General features: G+C 51.2%; 1 protein-coding gene across 5 annotated transcripts in view; it reads right to left on the bottom strand.

Annotated features, from left to right (window-relative positions):
* Positions 1 to 8,081: 8,081 nt before the first annotated feature.
* Positions 8,082 to 18,982, bottom strand: part of LOC119453950 (phenoloxidase-activating factor 2) — a 208,381-nt gene continuing 197,480 nt past the window's right edge. For all 5 annotated transcript variants that reach the window (XM_049666931.1, XM_049666933.1, XM_037715984.2 and 2 more), the window contains exon 7: positions 8,082 to 8,457. In XM_049666931.1, the coding sequence (XP_049522888.1) occupies positions 8,272 to 8,457 (186 nt within the window). In that variant the 3' untranslated portion in view covers positions 8,082 to 8,271. The remainder of the gene's footprint in view (positions 8,458 to 18,982) is intronic.

The following is an 18,982-nucleotide window of genomic DNA, read 5'->3' as shown; positions in this document are numbered from 1 at the left end:
GACTCGGGTGCGGCGAAGCTAAAATATCTGCAAAGTCTTCGGCTACGTCCGGAGGTAAGGAGGACACCAGATGCCAGTACCTGGTCTGTTGGCTGGTGATTTGCCGTAGACGGAAGTGCGCCTCGACCTGCAGTAACCATGTGCGGGGGTTGTTTGGCCAAAATGGTGGCAGGTTGACGTGTCGCAGCCACCGCAGCACTGCTAGGTCTGGCGTCTTCTTGGGCGTCAGGACCGGTAGGCTGGGTGGAAGAGCCGGCGGGATCCATGCGGGATGGTTGGGGTTGCGTGTTCTTTATCGGGTCACCATTAACTGTCGGAGCTAACACGAGAAAGATCCAACCCTGACAGCGTTGAGTTTTCGAACTGATTTTTTTTATTCTCGCTCTGCACCTGCCGCGCGGTCGAATGCCAACTTCTTCCTTGACGGGCGCCGCGTTCTGAGGCGCTACAACCCTATAGAGTGCTAGATGTCGTCTAGTATATTTCATGCAGTGCATCAAGCCCCCAAGAAACGTGTACAGTTACGCAGATCTCGCAGAAAAATGCTTGGTCAACTGCAGCGAAGCAGACGACGCTGACGGTTCTCTCTCTAAATTATCCCCGCGGTATATTTCCGTGATCTGAACTGTGATCGCATTAAAGACGACGCATTTACAGGCAACCGTAGACGATGAGACGGCTACGGCGTATTCGGAACGAGCCATCGCAGGCGACTGACAACCGCAAACGCGCTGTGGCCTGCTGCCCTCCGCGCCGTTCTCGCACACCTCACCACCACCCTAAAAAAATGGCTTGTCTATAGCGAAGAAGAAACTACCAAGACCAGCGTTCCATACCTTAGTCGAGTCAACTGTATTAACCTTTTGAAAGGAATATCAACTCATCATCGTTCTATGCACGCGCACGCTAGCGTTTCTGCTGAACTCTAATGTGAGCAGTAAACGTCAAGTATCCAACAGACTAGGCGTTGTTGTTGTTGTTAGAACGTTTATTAAGATAATCATAAAAAGTTTCCGCCCCCAGGAAATGAATCCATCAGGGCGGAGGGAGGGGTAAAAGAGGAGGTTCAAATATTATTCATCATTTTTGACTCTTGTAAAAATTGTAGTAACGACTGGAATATGAGGCACCGTCTCTCGGGGGGACCAGTGGGAAGGCGCCAGGAGTCCTGAGGCCTCAGAGTAGGGGGAAGGGTAGCTATCGCTGTTCTCTGGTGTTCGGTGAGATCCGAGCAGCCCCAGAGTATGTGGTTCTGATCCAGCAGCTGGTTCCCTGGACAGGAGCGGCAAGTGGCTGATTGCCAGGTCTGGAGGCGCATCATGGCGCGGCGGGCTGGTGTCACTGCTGTCTCCGTGACGATGCGTCGCAGGCGTGTGGCCTCAGCACGGGTAAACTTCTCTGGCAGGGGCGTAGGATTTTCCGGGAGGATGTTCAGGAGCGTGGCCCTTCGAGCAGCCTTCGCCTCTGCCAGGACTGTGTCCGGGTCGATGGGGTACGGGTCGTCAGGCACTTGTGGACGCGTCTCTGAGGGGCAGGAAAGAAGCTCCCTTGCCAGAGAGTCGGCCATTCGCTTGCCAGCGACCCCAGCGTGACCTGGTACCCATGCGAGGCGGACAGTGTGGCCAGCCTCGTCAGCGATTCGGATCGCCCGGTGTACTGAGTGAACAGTACCACTGCGCGAGTCCAGCCGGGCGCAGGCCTTTATGGAGGCCTGCGAGTCTGTGTAAACTGTGTGATGAGTGAAGGCTGCGAAAGGAGGCTTGAGGACGGCGTCGCATACAGCGGATATTGCAGCCAGTTCCGCCGTTAATGGGTCGTTGCAGGCAGGACGACAGGAGGAGTAGGCCGTGGCGGTGTATGGGCAATAGTTGACTGAGGGCGGCGTCGTCACTGAGGGCGGCGTCGGTGTAGACAGCGTGGTGATGGGGAGGAGCGTCATGAACTTTTGCCTCATGCCGCCTTGCGTAACTGCCCCTCTGCGTGATCGGCATACACGTTTTGGGGAATCGGTGCAAAGTCCCCGGTCAGGGGACAGTCCTACGGAGCAGGGAAGGAGGGCAGAGGCGCTGAGGGGACTGGCAGATGAAGCGAAAAGATGCTGCGACCGGATATCGTGGCTCTTAGTCGGAACTGTTGTGAATGCTTCGCAGCCTCGGCTATTGCCTCGATCGGATTCATCTGGGCCATTTGGGCAAGGCGGTGCAAGGGTGTGAAACGCGGCAGGCCGGTGACAACCCTCATGGCTTCGTGGTTGAGCGATTCCAGTTTTTTTCGCTGCTTTTGGGTAAGACTGTAGAAGTTATAGCCATATACAGCACGTGAGATTAGTAGAGCAGTCACGAGACGACGGAGAGTTCGCTCCTCACTGCCCCAGTTCTTGGACGCGATGCGGCGGATTAGGTGGAGTATCTGATGCCAGGTCCGAGTGATGTTGCGAAGCCATGTTGCTGCACCACCATCTGCATCGATGCAGATGTTAGAACTCGAACACCGTCAAAGGTGAACGAAAATTGCGAAGCAGAACGGGCTGTCTTCGTGCCCAGTACTACGAAGTTAGTTTCGTCAGAAGGTGTGAGTCCAACCTCCTTCAGAAATGTGGCAATGGTGTCGAGTCCGGTTTGAATGGCATCGGACTGGTCGCCGTCGGAGCCTCCGTTAGTTCATATTGTGGCATCGTCCGCGTACACACTGAAGCGAAGTCCAGGTATATCAGCCAGGCGATAGCAAGGTGGTGCCATCAACAAGTTGAACAGCAACAGCGAGAGGACTCCACCTTGCGGCACTCCCACTCGTGATTTCTTCGTTGCGGAGAGTGTCTGACCTACAGCGACTTGAAATTCACGGTCACAGAGAAATCCGCGTATGTATTTCCAGGGAATTCCTGTGATACCGGCGCCAGCTGCGGAAGCGAGGATCGAGGGGTGAGGTACGGAGTCAAACGCCTTGCGTATGTCGACCGTAACCAAAATCTTCACATTTAAGCAATGGCGTGTGTGTATAAGGTCCTGCGAGAGTAGTGCCAAATTGTCTTGTGTGCTGTGACGATGGCGGAAGCCAGTCTGGCAGGCATGATCGATGCTGTTGCTTTCTATGCTATGTGCCAGTCAAGGCGACTCAGTGCCATTTTTTCTAGAAGCTTTCCAGCCTGGGAAGTTAATGATATAGGCCGAAGGTTGCTCAGAATAGAGGCTGATTTTCCGGGTTTGGGAATGGGCATGACCGTTGATAGCTGCCATGAACCGGGCAGTTTTCCACTGTCCCAAACCTGATTAAGAAGAGCAAGAAGTTCCTTGAGGGTATTGTCTGGAAGGTTGCGGAGGATAGCATATGTAATGCCGTCCGGGCCTGGTGCGCTGGACGTGTTGGTGGAAAGCAGTGCAGCACGAAGTTCCGCCTTGGTGAAGGGCGAGTTCATCCCATCGTCCATCGCACGTGGACTTGGGTTCGAAGTTATGTTTGAAGGATCGTATGAGGGTGGGGGGTTCATTAGGGAAAAGCGGTTCCGGCGATGTCTGCCACTTCTTGTGCGGTGATTCGGAGGGAAAGAGCTAGGTCTTCTCCTGCTGTGCGAAGGCGGGGGCGCTGGGATAGTCCTCTGAAGGTGCGCCAAACGCGGCCGGCTCCTGTGTGGCTGTCAAATGTTTCACAATGCCGCTGCAAATTTTCACGAGCCAGTCGGTTGGCATATTCGGTTGAGTCGGCAGTTGCGCGGTTAAGGCGAATTCTGTCAGCCATTGTTTTGCCGCAGGTGAGGTAGATATCTTGGGCTTCTTGCCTGGCCGCCCAGAGGTTGAGATGTTGGTCGGGGACTGGCGTGGAGTCAGTAAGCTGCAAAGTACGTGCGGCGGCACGTCTGGCTTCTTGGAAGCGGTCAAACAACGGCCGTTCTCGGGAGAGATCTCAGAGTGCAGCTCTGAATGCATCCCACTGAATAATGGGAACAGGTGAGCGGGCCTTTGCGCGGCTCAGTGCCGTGAGTTGTATTCAGATAGAGAAATGGTCGCTGCACCTGGCGTCTGCGAGGACATTCCACGTACCGGTAAGTTTCCGAGAGAGCCAGGTAAGGTCCAGCGTGGTGGCTGATTGAGCCGCATGTAGAGTGTAGTGCTCAATTCGCCTGTCTGGCGAATTGAGCAATGAAAGATGAAGCTTGTAAAGTCGATGAACCGCGGGCACTATCGTGTGCATAGATAGCTCCACGCGCGATGTGGGGCATTGAAGTCGCAACCGATGACACAGATATGGAGAGTGAGGTTTGAAATTTCGGCAAGCCATGATGCGTCCGTGTCACCGGGAGCTGGTTTCCAGTACACCGACGACACAGACAGTGGCTGGGAGCCAAGTTGCACAATAACTGTTGTGAATTCACGAGTCCCTGTATTTAGGTGATACGTTGGTACTTGCGTCGCAGGAATTGAGCGTTTCACGAAAACGTGAGAAAAACCGGGGGGGGGGGGGGGGGGGAGGTGGAGTTTGTTGGCGAGCGTACTGGGGTGGTATAGAAGGCTGCTTGAAGACGCGGTAACCGCGCAGGGTGAGTGGCGATAGGTTAGCTTCTTGCAGCAATATAATATCAGGGACTTGGTCTTGGGCAATCCAAACAGAGAATTCGGCGTTTTTGTTGCGGATTCCACGACAGCTCCTTTGAAGGATAGTGTAAGGGCTTGCCTTAGGTTGGAAGCCATGTTGTGCCACGGCGTTTAGGAGAGGCGAGGTGGTGCTCATCATCCTGGCGAAAACATTTTCCACAGTTTGAGTGAACTGGGTGGTTAGGCAAATGAGTTCATCTTGTAGGCGACGGTTCAGCCTTTCCTCAAGAGCTGCCAGGGCTGCTCGGTACGGCTCGGGCATAGGGGCCATCACTTTTGGTTGCGGGGCCCGTGTCGCTGATGCGCCTGGTGTAGAGATTACGGGCGTCTGTGCACACAAGTTTGGCGACTTTGCTTTTTTGCTACTTTATTGTGAGAAGGAGCTGGCTGAGATTTCTTGGTGCCTGTTGAAGTCGAGGCTGCTGCCTGATGAATGTTTGGGTGATGAGGGAGTCTTGGCCACTCCACCCAGTCAGTGGTATGGCGGCTCAATGGAGGCGAAGACTGGGAGCTGTGGTCGCCTGGTTGAAATGTGCTAACGATTATTTCACTGTTATGATTGATCGGTGCTGTGGGAGCATTAGTGCGGGTGGGTTGGGGCGATTGGCGATGCCGAGCGATGCGTACCTTGTGTTGGGAGCGACGCTGCTTCGTGAGCTGTTTCTTTAATGGGCAAGAGTTATCAGTGGCAATGTACGGGCCTTGACAATTTCTGTATATAGGAGGCTCATGGCACCCATCTATCTGAACACGGTTAGGTGGACGGCCACATGTGGAGCAGCATGGTGTCTCTGTCGGGCACACGTCGTGGGTGTGTCCGAGCAGGTGGCAACGGGTGCAGACCGTCGCCTTAGGGCGAAACGGATTAATCTGCTTGTGATGTGGGCGGTAAGTTATGAAACGTGGGAGTGTGGGCCCGGCGAATGTCACGAACACGCTCCGGCCTTGGCTGTCGAGCGGACGTGCGGCCACCGGCTTGTGGGTCCGGCAGACGATTTGTGCGAGGAGCGTGGGGCCATCGTCTTTAACGTTGAAACCATGAAATATGCCCCTTGCGTGGTCTGGTGGCGTTGCTTCGTACGGGCGGAATGCAAAATGTCCAACTCCGTCTTGAATGGTTGTTAGCCCGAGAAAACGGAGTATGAGGAAGGGGTTCCATGCGTCAATGGCGATGAGATTCGCGTCGGGCTGAATGCGGATGCGGTAATCTTGGGTTTGAGGGCCTCCGATGGCCATGACACCATCCTGAAGCGCTCCGTGAGGTATTTCCGACACGGCGAAACGCTCGGCAGGCCGGAGCAGGACCGTTTGGCATGTGCGAGTCACAGGTTGCGGAGGTGTATTCAAGCTTGATGCTTGAATTTTGGTGCGTTTTCGCTGCTGCTGCCATGGGCGGTTGTCAGCTTCCGCTGCGAGGGAGCTCCACACTACTTGGAAATGTGGTGTTATTGTCGGGACAGAATTGCTGTCGCCGATGCGGTTGTTGCCGGGGTTTAGCACGTCAAATGGGTTAGGAGAATAAAATCGACTGACCATGCACTGTGCCGTGCGTGGCATGAGTGTCCGTTGATTTGAAGGCAGTAGGTTGTATCGATGATTTGGTGCTTGTTAGTGGTGGGGCTGTTATGTCCATCATCTGTGCCACCGTGAGTTCCGGAGCATTAGATGCGGGCCCCGAAGGGTTGTTCGTCTGCAATGGGGTCGTAGTGTCCATTCTCACCTTTGTTGGCTGGATTGCAGAGTTCGGGGGTTGGTCCGCGATGCGTGCATTGGTTAGTTACATGGCATCTTAGCTGATGTTTCGGTTGAGAAGAAACTGCTGCTGGCGGCATGCATGCAATTAAGCAACCGGTAGTAGGGCGGCAGGGGATGGGTCGCGAGCAGACGACAGCGAGAGGGGCACCGGAACCTGAAGGCGCGCGGAGCCGGCGGGGCTCTGTTCGCCGTTCATCGCCGTGAACGCCGCCGCCGCTGCCGTTAGGCTTATCGCCGAAACGGCGGCGATGCTTGCCTTTCGGTGCCTGTTAGTGCCGAGCTGGAGGTCAAACTCTGTTGAAAAATTGTCCAGTAACGTCGGAGGCGGGTTGGAGTATACTGGCCGGTCGAAGAGCAGAGTTTCGAAAGCGTTTCCAGGAAAAAAAGATGTCGCAGTTTCACCCGAAAGGCGACGCATCAATTGCGATAGCAAATTAGTAGAGATAGTAGATTTATCGGCTGCATAAACTTGGACACATTCGCTTACTAACTGAATTAATAAGCGTGGTGTCAACGCGCACAAGCAAACATGAATAGATCACACTGAATGACCGCAGACAACGACTCTCAAAACGCTGGCAGCAAGCGCAGCCGCCGCAGCGGGCGAAGGTTCGCGCGGTCTGTCGCTTCAACGGGAACTCAGCGGCGAATGTACTGCGCATACAAAGGTCAGAGCCGTGAGGAGATAAGAGACGGTGCGGGCGACCGCCACCGCCGCGCAATGTTCAGAAGAGTTGTGCAGAGGAGAAGTTGTTGGCAGAGGAGAAGCTGCCCCCCCCCCCTCCCTCCCGCGCTGCCTTCCCTCTTTCTTGATTTCGCGTGGGAGATTGAGTGGCCAGTTCCCCTTGCGCCCGGTTGCAAGATAAGCGTTTCGTGAAGCAGCACAGCATCTCCCCACCTCCCTCCCTCCCTCCCTCCCATACTCCCACGGCTTTTCGCGCGACGGTCGCGTTTGCTTTCCGCCGTGCGTTCGCTCTGTGTGATAACGCGCGTCCCCCGCGCGCTTTCACTCGCGCATACGGCGCGCGGCGACGATTTTATCGCCCTTGGACTTTATACGGAACCTCACGGCGACGGCGACGCCGACGGCAGAAATCCGGTTGAAGTGTCCACATAATCACAATAAAAAGGGAATATTGACGGAGCGTAACGAACATGCGACTATTCGCTTGCACGCTCGCAGCGCCCTCCTACTAGGCACTGAATAAGGGCGACGGTCAACCTCGCATACCGTGGAGCTATACCAACCCCAATGGCGGCACTTACCACGCGAGCGCTTCTGAGACGCCTGGCAGCAGCTGCCGGGCCGTTGTTCCTCTGTCCAGCAGCCGTTGCCTTGCGCGAACATGTCTCACCCGCGTACACCGCCTGATGACTTGACGCGTAACCTTGCTATTGCTGTCAATGCTTCAGCTTAGAACTAAATTGCCAGAATTTTTAATATCGAAGTGCTTTCTGCGAGTTGCGTTTATGATTTGCAATGTGGAACTCGCGCCTTATTTTGTACCCAGGCAACCGCCCTATGCAAGCGCTACTGCATTTTCAAAATAAGAGCCCTGGAAATTTGAAGAACAGCGCATTCAAAGGCCGACAGCTTTGCTACACCTGCGCCGTAACACACGGAAAATGTGAAGCAAGATCGCCCACGTGATTGGACTTTACGCGCCATCTGCACATAAATCCCGCACATCGCAAGTGGTTGTTGTTAACTTTGCCCACTGCAATAACAACCAAAAATAAACACAAAGTTTGTTCCGTTTATTAAAATTATGTACAGGACTGCACTGACAATGCGCCCAGGTGTACATGATGAAACCGGGCTTCATACAGGTGGCTAAACGAATACTTGGCAATGCGAAAAAGGTGAGAGCAACGTGGCTAAAAACGTGGAAGAAAATGCCCACTGCGTGATCGCCACCGGCATTAATCACTTGGGGTAGAAATCCGAGATGGGGAGGCGGGTGACCTCAGAGATCCAGTCGAGGTACTTGGCGACGCGCATGTAGACGCCTGGAACGTCCGGTGTGCCACAGTCGATGCCCCAGGCGACCAGGCCGGCCAAGTGGTAGCGGCCGTCTGCGGTGTAGCAGGACAGAGGCCCGCCGCCGTCGCCCTGCGCAATGATATATCGCCGGCTATAGAACAGTGTATGCGCCCGAGAGGCATCCGGCGCTGCGTAAATAAAATGGACCGATTCATTCAATTATTTCAACACCAAAATGTCGGCCACCATAGAAAAAGCATTCGCATGGTTTGACGTGGTCCTTCATAACAGGCAGTGGCAGAGCATCACGCCTGATATATTGACATATTGATATGATTCGTAATTATTTGCGCTTAAGTTATTACCGCGCATCTGCAAACAGAACTGCGTGCATAATTAAAATGAGCTCCAAAATGACAACAGGCTATGAGAGACGCCGTTTTCATTCTGAACGCGCAATCAAAGCGCAGTGTATGCGCTCCACTACCAACCATTCCCGTGCGGCACACATTGCGAGCAGCAACATGACATTTGATCGCCTAAGTGCTTTAGAATACCTCGATAAGCTAACGTGACTTTGCATGAACGCCTTCGTCGACTTGCAAAAGCACAATTGCGCGCACAGCAAGTTCGACCATCTGTGTAAGCCGAGTGCAATGCCGTGACTAGACTTACTCCGGCGATGAAACGCTACAGTGTTGCGCTGCACAGGATCTTTTTTTATTTACATGATACTACAGGCCAACATGTGGCCCAGGCAGGAGGGAATTCGTTCATACAGTAATGAAATTACATACGTTCAAAGAAATACATGCGAAATATGAAATACATTGAAGCAAATCACATACATTGAAGGATGATATCAAATAAATTAAAAAACACATTCTACAAGCATACAAAGCAAGAGATTGAATTGAAAGGAGAGAAATATTTCCAGTACCAGTTTATACAGTTTTTTTTTCAGGCCTAACGCAGCGAAGATAAACAAGTGATCTCTCTCATGCGCTGGCTAACACGCATGAAAGTACTCACGCGCTCATACGTTCATTTGAAATGCAGTTTTTCAATGGCATGTGGTACGTTATTGGACAGGAATACATCGGCCGGCAGAAAGTTCCAATCATTTATTGTTCTAGGACAAAATGAATACTTAAAGCAATTTGTGCGCGCGAAAATAGGGGTTGTCTTGTCGCGGTGATGATTTCTGGTAGGCCTAGCTGGTAGCGGCTGGAGACATGGTGAATGATCAAGTTGTAGTTCCCGTTTCCAAAAGCGGAAAAGCAATGTTAGGCGTGCTACCTTTCTACGGGATTCTAGGGTGGCAATATTATTTTCGTTAATCAATTGAGGTGGGGAGTCATAACATCCATAACAATTATATATGTAACGGACGGCAAGCCTGTTAATGTTTTCCAGTTATGTTAACATTTTTTTTTTCGTGAATGGGTCCCAGACGACGCAAGCATATTCTAATCGCGACCTTACCAGTGTGTTGAATGCTAATTGTTTCACAGATGGAGGAGAATGTTTCAGTAGGCCGGGTTTAAGTCGAGCAAAGATTTTCAACGTGTTGCGACCAGGTGAGGCGATGGTTACACCTAAATATTTAAAGGAGTCTGTTTCAGTGACCGCGGATAGGTTAACAGTGTGTTGATATGCTAGAGGGTGTTTTTTGTTGGTGAAGCGCATAAAAACAGTTTTTTCTTCATTATATATATATATATATAAACTTTATGTGGCTGGAAACTATTTTAAGTATATAAATGTATATATTGTAAAGACGAAGTGAACTTCATCTTCGAACGGGCTCTGGAAGAAAGAGACGACGAGGCAGAATAGAACAGCTGGACCAGCGAACGGGTGCTGTGTCTCTGTCTTCCCTGTTCTTTACAATGGCGCAGTCGGCAATAAACCTGTCTTAAGGTTCCTTCAGTGTTCCTCGCCGGGTCCCTCCCCAGGAACGCCGTTCACGCTTCCCCCGGTATGGAGCCCGCCACCTTACCGTCGCAGGTACCCACTGCACCGTCCGGGGACGGCGTCCACGCCTCCTCGGCGGCTCTCGGACAGGAATGTACTGATGCCCTCGTCCACGCCATCGCCGAGCTGACACAACAGCTTCAGGGTATGACGACCGCGTTCGCGTCCGTCGGCGGTTGCAGCCTGCCTGGGAACGCCGTCCACGCTTCCCTGCCGCCGGCGTTCGTGGAAATACCAACGTTTCGCGGCTTTCCAGACGACGTCACCCTTTGGCTCCACAACATCAATGCCTTGGGTGATCGTCATACCTGGCGCGACCACACAAGATGGCTGGTTGCAGCACAACGACTATGCGGTGCCGCCAAGGCGTGGGAAAGCTATGAAGGCATCAAGCAGCTTTCCTGGTCTGCATGGAGCACAGCTCTGATAGCTGCTTTCGGCCCGATTCCTTATGCCTGCGGCGAGTCCGATCAGCACAGTTCTGCGCAGGGCGCTCCGGAGAGCTACCGCTTCAAATCTGCGGCAGGTGTGCCCAGCAACACCTCAACAGCCGCAGGCTGCCCCGCCGCAGATGCCGGCTCACCGGCTGTCGTCGTCGGCTCTAACGAAGACGGTGGGACAGCGCTTCGGGCCCTCCGTCTTGGACCTGTCCTGCCTGGGAACGCCGTCCACGCTTCCCTTGGCAAAAATATCATGCCCGGAACTTCTTCGACTCCTCAGCCACCAAGGTATGCCGTCGATGCTTCCTTTGTGGTAGAACCAGCTGCTACTGCTACCACAGCGACCCCACTGTCCGTGGACACCGGCCCTGGTTCCTCGGGCCGATGGACAGGTAGCCTGGCGGAGATGATACGCTGCGACTTCCAGCAACCAGATTTCATACAAATTCCGACGTTTCGCGGCTTTGAAGATGACGTCATCCCTTGGATTCGCGCTATCAATGCCATGGGTGACCGTCATGCTTGGTCAGACCAACAAAGATGGCAGGTTGCGGCAAACCGTCTTTGCGGTGCCGCCAAGGCTTGGGACAACTACGACGGAATCAAGCAGGGGTCCTGGCTTGAATGGAGTGCAGCTCTTATAGCTGCTTTCCGCCCGCTCCCTTATGCCTGCGCTGCCCCTACATCCCCGAACATCAGCTGCGGCTCGTCGTCATCGAATATCGCGGCCGAGAACCAACGGTTCAGCAACAGCGAGTCGATCCCTCAGCCGCCCCCGCATCAATCACAGACCTCCGGTTCGAGGATCTCCACGTCGGCGTCCACTGTTTTCCATAGCATACTCGGCAGCATGGCCTCCAAGACAGCAGATGAAGCTGCACCCGCAGCGGCGGCGGAAGCAGACGCATGCGGCGACGATGCGGGCAATCAGCAGTACGGCGACCCTTGGGACACGGACCCAGCCGCCGTGGCTCTACGGCTGCTGAGGGCCGAGGATAATCGCAAAAGCACCACTCCGGCACACGCCACCCCTGCCCCAAAGGGGGCGCCATCCACCAACGAGGTGGCCTGCCAGCCCGTCTATGAGGTGGCGTTCGAGTTACATCTCAAGCAGCGAGAACCCGACCAGGGCCTGGACCGAATGGCGCAGAGCCCTGTCCCACTCATCCCTGGGCTGCAGCAGCAGCCGCTTGCAGGCCCCCTCCACCCGGTGCCGTCCTCGTGCTCGTCTTCGGAAGTTTCACTTGTACCGGGTCGCAGGGGAGGCATCACGGGGCAGCCTTCACTGCGGGATGCCTGTTGCCCGGGGCCACCGCCGCACCAGGGAAGCAGTGGCAGCATTTCGGTGTCTTCCAGTGTTCAGCTGCAACCAGCCCCAACACCTTGTGGTTGCAGCAGCAGTGGCGGTGGCAATCCTTCAGGCCCGATTCCTGCTATCAGAGATCCTGATTTGGCGTCCAGGCAAGCGTCAGCGTCCATTGACCAGAGGTATCCATTACCATGGTCGCCTATTTCCGAGAACGCCCCTGGTGCACCTGTCGGCGCTGTCGCTGTTAAGCGTAGCATCCATGCAGGTGTCAAGGTGCTCCCTTCAGGGTCAGTCCGGCGCCCAATGCACAGTAGCCACCGCAACGAAACACCGCCCCAGAATGGCTCCGATCATGCCCCCCAGTCATTCAGAGCATCGCCATCCGTGGACAGCCTCCACAACGCTGACAACGCTGAGCGACAACGCAAAATTGACAACGTTGAGCGGCGAGGCAATTGTCAGCTAGACCTGCGACCAGCGCGCAACAGTCAGTGCCGCCCTCCAGAGAAGCTGGTTGCGCGCTGGATGGCTCACCAACGACGACCTCACGCCCTGGACAAGTTTCTTTGTTGCAAGCGTGCCGTTAACTCAGTTGCAGCGTGGCCGAGTGTAAAGACGAAGTGAACTTGGCCGCGAGCGCTCGCAAGTTGGGCTCTGGAAGAAAAATACGACGAGGCAGAATAGAACAGCTGGCCCAGCGAACGGGTGCTGTGTCTCTGTCTTCTGTGTTCTTTACTATATATATATATATATATATATATATATAATGAAGAAAAAAACTTTTTATGCACATCACCAACAAAAAACACCCTCTAGCATATCAACACACTATTTTCTTCATTAAGTTTCATTTCCCAGGTGTCGCACCAGTCAGAAATCGCAGTAAGACTATTACTCAGGATCACCTGGTCATTCGAATCTTTGATCTCTTTGTAAAGTAAGCAGTCATCCGCCGCGAACAATTTAATACTCACACTATCGTCTATGCATGCTGTTATGTCATTAATGTATACCAGGAAAAGTAGCGGTCCGAGCACACTTCCCTGCGGAACTCCGGAGTTTACGGGGAGACATCCAGAGTAATGGCCCTCAACATCGACAAATTGTCTGCACATGCTCAAATATGCACAGATCCAGTTTACAATGCTGGTGGAAACCCATAGTTGCTTTGTTTTGTTATCAAACCAAAATGAGAGACGCTATCGAAGGCTTTGTTGAAATCGAGGAATATAACATCAACCTGGCCGGCTTTATCAAGAACCGAGGCAAAAGTGTTAAAGGGGGAGAGAAGCCGAGTAGTGGTAGAGAGCCCCTTGCAAAAGCCGTGTTGGCACGGGGACAGAATACCACGTTTTTCAAGAACTTAATAATTTGAGATAATATGTTCTAGAAGCTTGCAAGATGTAACCGTCAGTGATATAGGGCGATAGTTTGATAGTAATGCAGGGTCGCCTTTCTTAAGGACAGGCACAACTCGAGCGACCCGCCAGTCTGATAGAACGATGCCACAAGATATGGACGAGCGGAAAATTACAAGAAGAAAATGTGAAAGCCACTCGGCATAGCGACGAAGAAAGCATTCGAAACACCGTAAGCACCGCATGTCGTTTTTGTGTTTAGATTTAAGAGCATAGAAAATACACCCTCGTATGTTATAAAATCAGAATTTACGTTTTCCACATCTTCAGCAATGACCGGAGAGCACCGATTAGACTCAGAGAAGATAGAATGGAAGTAATGATTAAATTTCGATGCCTGTTGTTGCTTATCTTCAATTATTTGACCATCAATCTTTAAGTGGTCAAGAGCTTGTCTCTTCTAGGAGTTCAAATGTCGCCAAAATGTTTCAGGGTCAGTCTTCAGAAATTGTATATGCAGTCTCATGTATATGCAGCACGCCGGTCAAAAGCTAGGCGAAAGTGCCAACGCGAAATCAGGCAGGTGCATAGTCCCCGCATTTCTTCGTGGCGTAACGTAGACAGAAAACGATCATAACTGGCTCACCCCCCCCCCCCCCCCCAATGCGCATACCCCCCAAGTAAGGCAGAGGCTACAAGCACTCAGCAAGGTGGAGCGAACAGTGCACACATTCTTTGGAATAAATCATACAACATACAGAAGAGCATGCCTTTCGATAAACAACACGTCCAAAAGAAGCATCCGAACCGCGTAATTCGTAATAAGGCCTTCCTGCGCCTACATGGAATGCGAAGCACGCAGCATACCTTTCCCGGTAGATATTACTCTTGCGCAAGCTGCCGCGGCGACGGCAGCTTGACTGTAGCATAGGACGCAGGGAGTGACGTAACTACACATTCGTACGTCGCCACGTGAATAATTTCAACCTAGCTCGCAATTGGTAATCCTAGTTGTTGTTTAAAGCTTCGCTGTCCAACCACCTTCGCAGCGTGGATTGGAGACCATTTTTTTATAATAAAGGTATTCTGGCGCAATGTAATATAACCTGCGGTAGAAAAAGTCGCAGTTTCGGCCTAAAGGCGAAGCATCAATTGCGACAGCAAATTTACTAGTGGAGTATACGGAGTAAGGATAGCAGTTTTATGGGCCGCATAAATATGGACTACGCTTACTAACTGAATTAACAAGCATGGTATCAGCGCGCTCAAGCAAACATGAATAGGTCACACTATTCAAGCATAGGCCAGCGCAGACAAGCATAGGCCAGCGCAGACAAGCACTGTCAAAACGCTGGCGTGAGCAAGCGTTTTGACAGTGCTCGTCAAAACGCTTGAATCAAGGAAGGGGTTGAAAAACATGCGGTATTTCATTAGGAGGTATGTGTGTCTTCGAGATCTCTGTGGGCCGGCATTATATGTAGAGGTTTTACTTTGCGATTTATTGTTTCATTATCCATTGTGCGCTGACTCGCAGCACTTGGTCGGTTAGGCGGTAAGACCAGGCTCACCGCACGAGGAAACGAAAATGGACGCCAATATTACTTTACTCTTGAAAATTTCGACGATTACGATACTCCCTAATGCGAAATTTGAGCGCAGCTCTATACGTGTTTCCATTTAGTGATATATTGGCTGACGCGGACAGTCTGCCTCGTGCCCTTCTCCGCTTCCTTCCTCGCACTTACTTCGCTATGGCCGTCTTTCATCTACCGCTGCATTCCGCCTTCGCTCTTTCATCCTTCGTTGCGCTCGCTCGGTTACACTGACGCAGGAACGGGCGCCTAAGAGCTGGGCTGTAAAAACACTGCTACGCATGATTGGTCGCGAGCGGTGCATGTTAAGCGCCGGACAGATATTCGAGCCGAAGGGAAAGGAAAAAAACTGTCAGCCCTTCCACTGGGCTGGAGATGGAAGACCAGCGAAGCTGTACTACGGTGGGAATTACGTATTTCCAATTATGACTATATTAAGATGTGATGGTGTAATTGGTTCATAATCATCTTCATCATCAGCCTATATTTTATGTCCACTGAAGGACGAAGGCCTCTCCCTGCGATCTCCAATTGCCCCTGCCTTGCGCTAGCGTATTCCAACTTGCGCCTGCAAATGTCCTAACTTCATCATCCCATCTGGTTTTCTGCCGACCTCGACTGCGCTTCCCTTCTCTTTGTATCCATTCTGTAACCCTAATGGTCCACCGGTTATCCATCCTACGCATTACATGGCCTGCCCAGCTCCATTTCTTCCGCTTAATGTCAACTAGAATATCGGCTATCCCCGTTTGTTCTCTGATCCACACCGCTCTCTTCCTGTCTCTTAACGCTAGTCCTAAGATTTTTCGTTCCATTGCTCTTTGTGCAGTCCTTAACTTGTTCTCGAGCTTCTTTGTTAACCTCTAAGTTTCTGCCCCACATGTTAGCACCGGTAGAATGCAATGATTGTACACTTTTCTTTTCAACGACAGTGGTAAGCTCCCAGTCAGGATTTGGTAATGCCTGCCGTATGCACTCCAACCCAATTTTTTCTACTGTAAATTTCTTTCTCGTGATCAGGGTCCCCTGTGAGTAATTGACCTAGATAAACCTACTCCTTAACAGACTCTAGAGGCTGACTGGCGATCCTGTATTCTTGTTCCCTTGCCAGGCTATTGAACATTATCTTTGTCTTCTGCATATTCATCTTCAACCCAATTCTTACACTTTCTCGATTAAAGTCCTCAATCATTTGTTGTAATTCGTCTCCATTGTTGCTGAATAGGACAATGTCATCTGCAAACCGAAGGTTGCTGATATATTCGCCGTTGATCCTCACTCCTAAGCCTTCCCAATCTAAGAGCTTGAATACTTCTTCTAAGCATGCAGTGAATAGCATTGGAGAGATTGTGTCTCCTTGCCTGACGCCTTTCTTGATAGGTAACTTTCTACTTTTCTTGTGGAGAACCAAGGTAGCTGGGGAATCCTTGTAGATGTTTGCTAAGATATTCACGTATGCCTCCTGTACTCCTTGATTACGCAATGCCTCTATGACTGCTGGTATCTCTACTGAATCAAATGTCTTTTCATAATCTATGAAAGCCATGTAGAGAGGTTGATTGTACTCGGCAGATTTCTCGATTACCTGATTTATGACATGAATATGATCCATCGTAGAATATCCCTTCCTGAAGCCAGCCTGTTCTCTTGGTTGGCTGAAGTCAAGTGCTGCCCTGATTCTATTGGAAATTATCTTGGTGAATATTTTATACAATACTAAAAGCAAGCTAATGGGTCTATAATTCTTCAGTTCTTTAACGTCTCCCTTCTTATGGATTAGTATAATGTTGGCGTTCTTCCAGCTCTCTGGTACACATGAAGTTGTGAGGCATTGCGTATAAAGGGCCGCAAGCTTTTCAAGCATGATATCTCCTCCATCTTTGATTAAATCTACTGTTATTCCATCTTCTCCAGCAGCTTTTCCCCTGGTCATGTCTTTCAAGGCCCTTCTAACTTCAGCGCTAGTTATAGAGAGCCTCTGTATCCGGTTCATCACTATTTTGAATGAAAGTAGCTTGGCTGTTTTGGGCACTGTACAGGTCAGTATAAAATTCTTCCGCTGCTTTTATTATGTCATCGAAATTGCTGATGATATTACCATGCTTATCTTTCAGTGCATACATCTTGCCTTGTCCTATGCCAAGCTTTCTTCTTACTGATTTAATGCTGCGTCCATATTTTACGGCTTCCTCAATCTTTGCCACGTTATAATTTCGAATATCCCTTACTTTTTTCTTGTTGATTAGTTTTGACAGTTAAGCGAATTCTATCTGATCTCTTGAGTTGGACATTTTCATCTTCTGTCGTTTCTTTATTAGGTCCTTTGTTTCTTGGGAGAGCTCACCTACTGGTTTCCTTGGTGCCCTACCTCCCACTTCAATTGCTGCTTCTGAGATCAACCTAGTTACGGTTTCATTCATTACCTCTATGTTCTCGTTATCTTCCTTTTCTAAAGCTGCATATTTGTTTGCAAGCACCAGCCTGAATTGGTCTGCTTTTACCCTTACTGCCTCTAGGTTGGCCTGTTTCCTCTTGACTAATTTCACTCTCTCTCTTCAAATTGAGAGAAATCCTAGAGCTCCCTAACCTATGGTCACTGCACTTAACCTTACCTAACACTTCTACATCCTGCACTATGCTTGGATCGGCAGAGAGTATGAAATCTATTTCATTCCTTGTTTCTCCATTAGGGCTTTTCCAGGTCCACTTCCTGTTGCTGCGCTTCCTGAAGAAGGTATTCATTATTCGGAGCCTATTCCTTTCCGTGAATTCTACTAACATCTCTCCTCTTGCAATCCTAGAATCGATGCCATAGTTGCCAATGGCTTGCTCACCAACCTGCTTTTTCCCCACTTTGGCATTGAAGTCGCCCATGACTAAAGTATACTGAGTTTGCACCTTTCTCATTGCTAGTTCAACATCTTCATAAAACTGTTCTATTTCTTCATCCTCGTGACTAGAGGTTGGGGCATAGGCTTATACTACCTTCTTTTTGTACCTCCTATTCAGCTTTATTACGACGACTGCTACCCTCTCATTAATGCTGTAGAGTTCATCAATGTTGCCCGCTATGCTGTTATGCACTAGAAATCCTACCCCGGATTCTTTCTTATCTGGAAGACCTCTGTAGCAGAGGACGTGGCCGTTAGTCAGCACTGTAAGCCTCACCAGTTCTTCTAACCTCACTAAGGCCAATAATATCCCACGAAATGCCTGATAATTCTTCAAATAGTCCTGCTAAGCTAGCCTCACTCGAGAGGGTGCGCGTGTTGAACGTTGCCAGGTTCAGTTTCCATTGGCGGCCTGTCTTGACCCAGAGATTCTTAGCACCCTCTGCCGCGTAGCAGGTCTGACCGCCGCCTTGGTCAGGTGCTCGGCAGCCACTGGGAACTGAGGGCAGGCGCGTGAGGGGGGGGGGGGGGGGGGGGGGGACTGTAGCCCCATCAGCTCCCCCCGAAATTTTTTCGTGCTGGCATGCACCGCCGACCAAAACTACCACCGACGCCGGCAATCATTCTGGATTTTATGTACAATGTCCTTTTCACGCTCGAAAAAACATTTCGGCACGAGCATTGCGAACTCGGGCTGGATTTCGTGACAACGCCCTTGCACCTGGAGTCACGTAACGCAAGGAGCCCCATCCGAGCACAAACTTTCAACGGCTTTTCGATAGCGAGCCAGCGCGTTGCGGCATCTCGCAGCGGCCGCGGAATATACGGAACGCATGGATTTCAATTACGAAACTTTATGGGTATACAGTTCTCATAAACTTTTGACGCGTAAGGTGCGCTGAAATTTCCAAAGGCATGCTTTAAAAGATTTTCAATTCTAGAACTTTATGGGGTTAATGTTCTGATAAACTTGGGCCAACATGCGCGCACTGGAACGCTCGTGTCCAAGCCGTTCCATAAATGGAAGCGCGCGCTCGCAATCTCCCACACACATGAAAATACTAAATATCACCGTGACTGTCAGCTA

Source organism: Dermacentor silvarum, chromosome 5, assembly GCF_013339745.2.
Source record: "Dermacentor silvarum isolate Dsil-2018 chromosome 5, BIME_Dsil_1.4, whole genome shotgun sequence".
In the NCBI taxonomy this organism is placed as follows: domain Eukaryota; kingdom Metazoa; phylum Arthropoda; class Arachnida; order Ixodida; family Ixodidae; genus Dermacentor; species Dermacentor silvarum.
The sequence above is the reverse complement of the archived record's forward strand: the minus strand, read 5'-3'. Positions and strand labels throughout refer to the sequence as shown.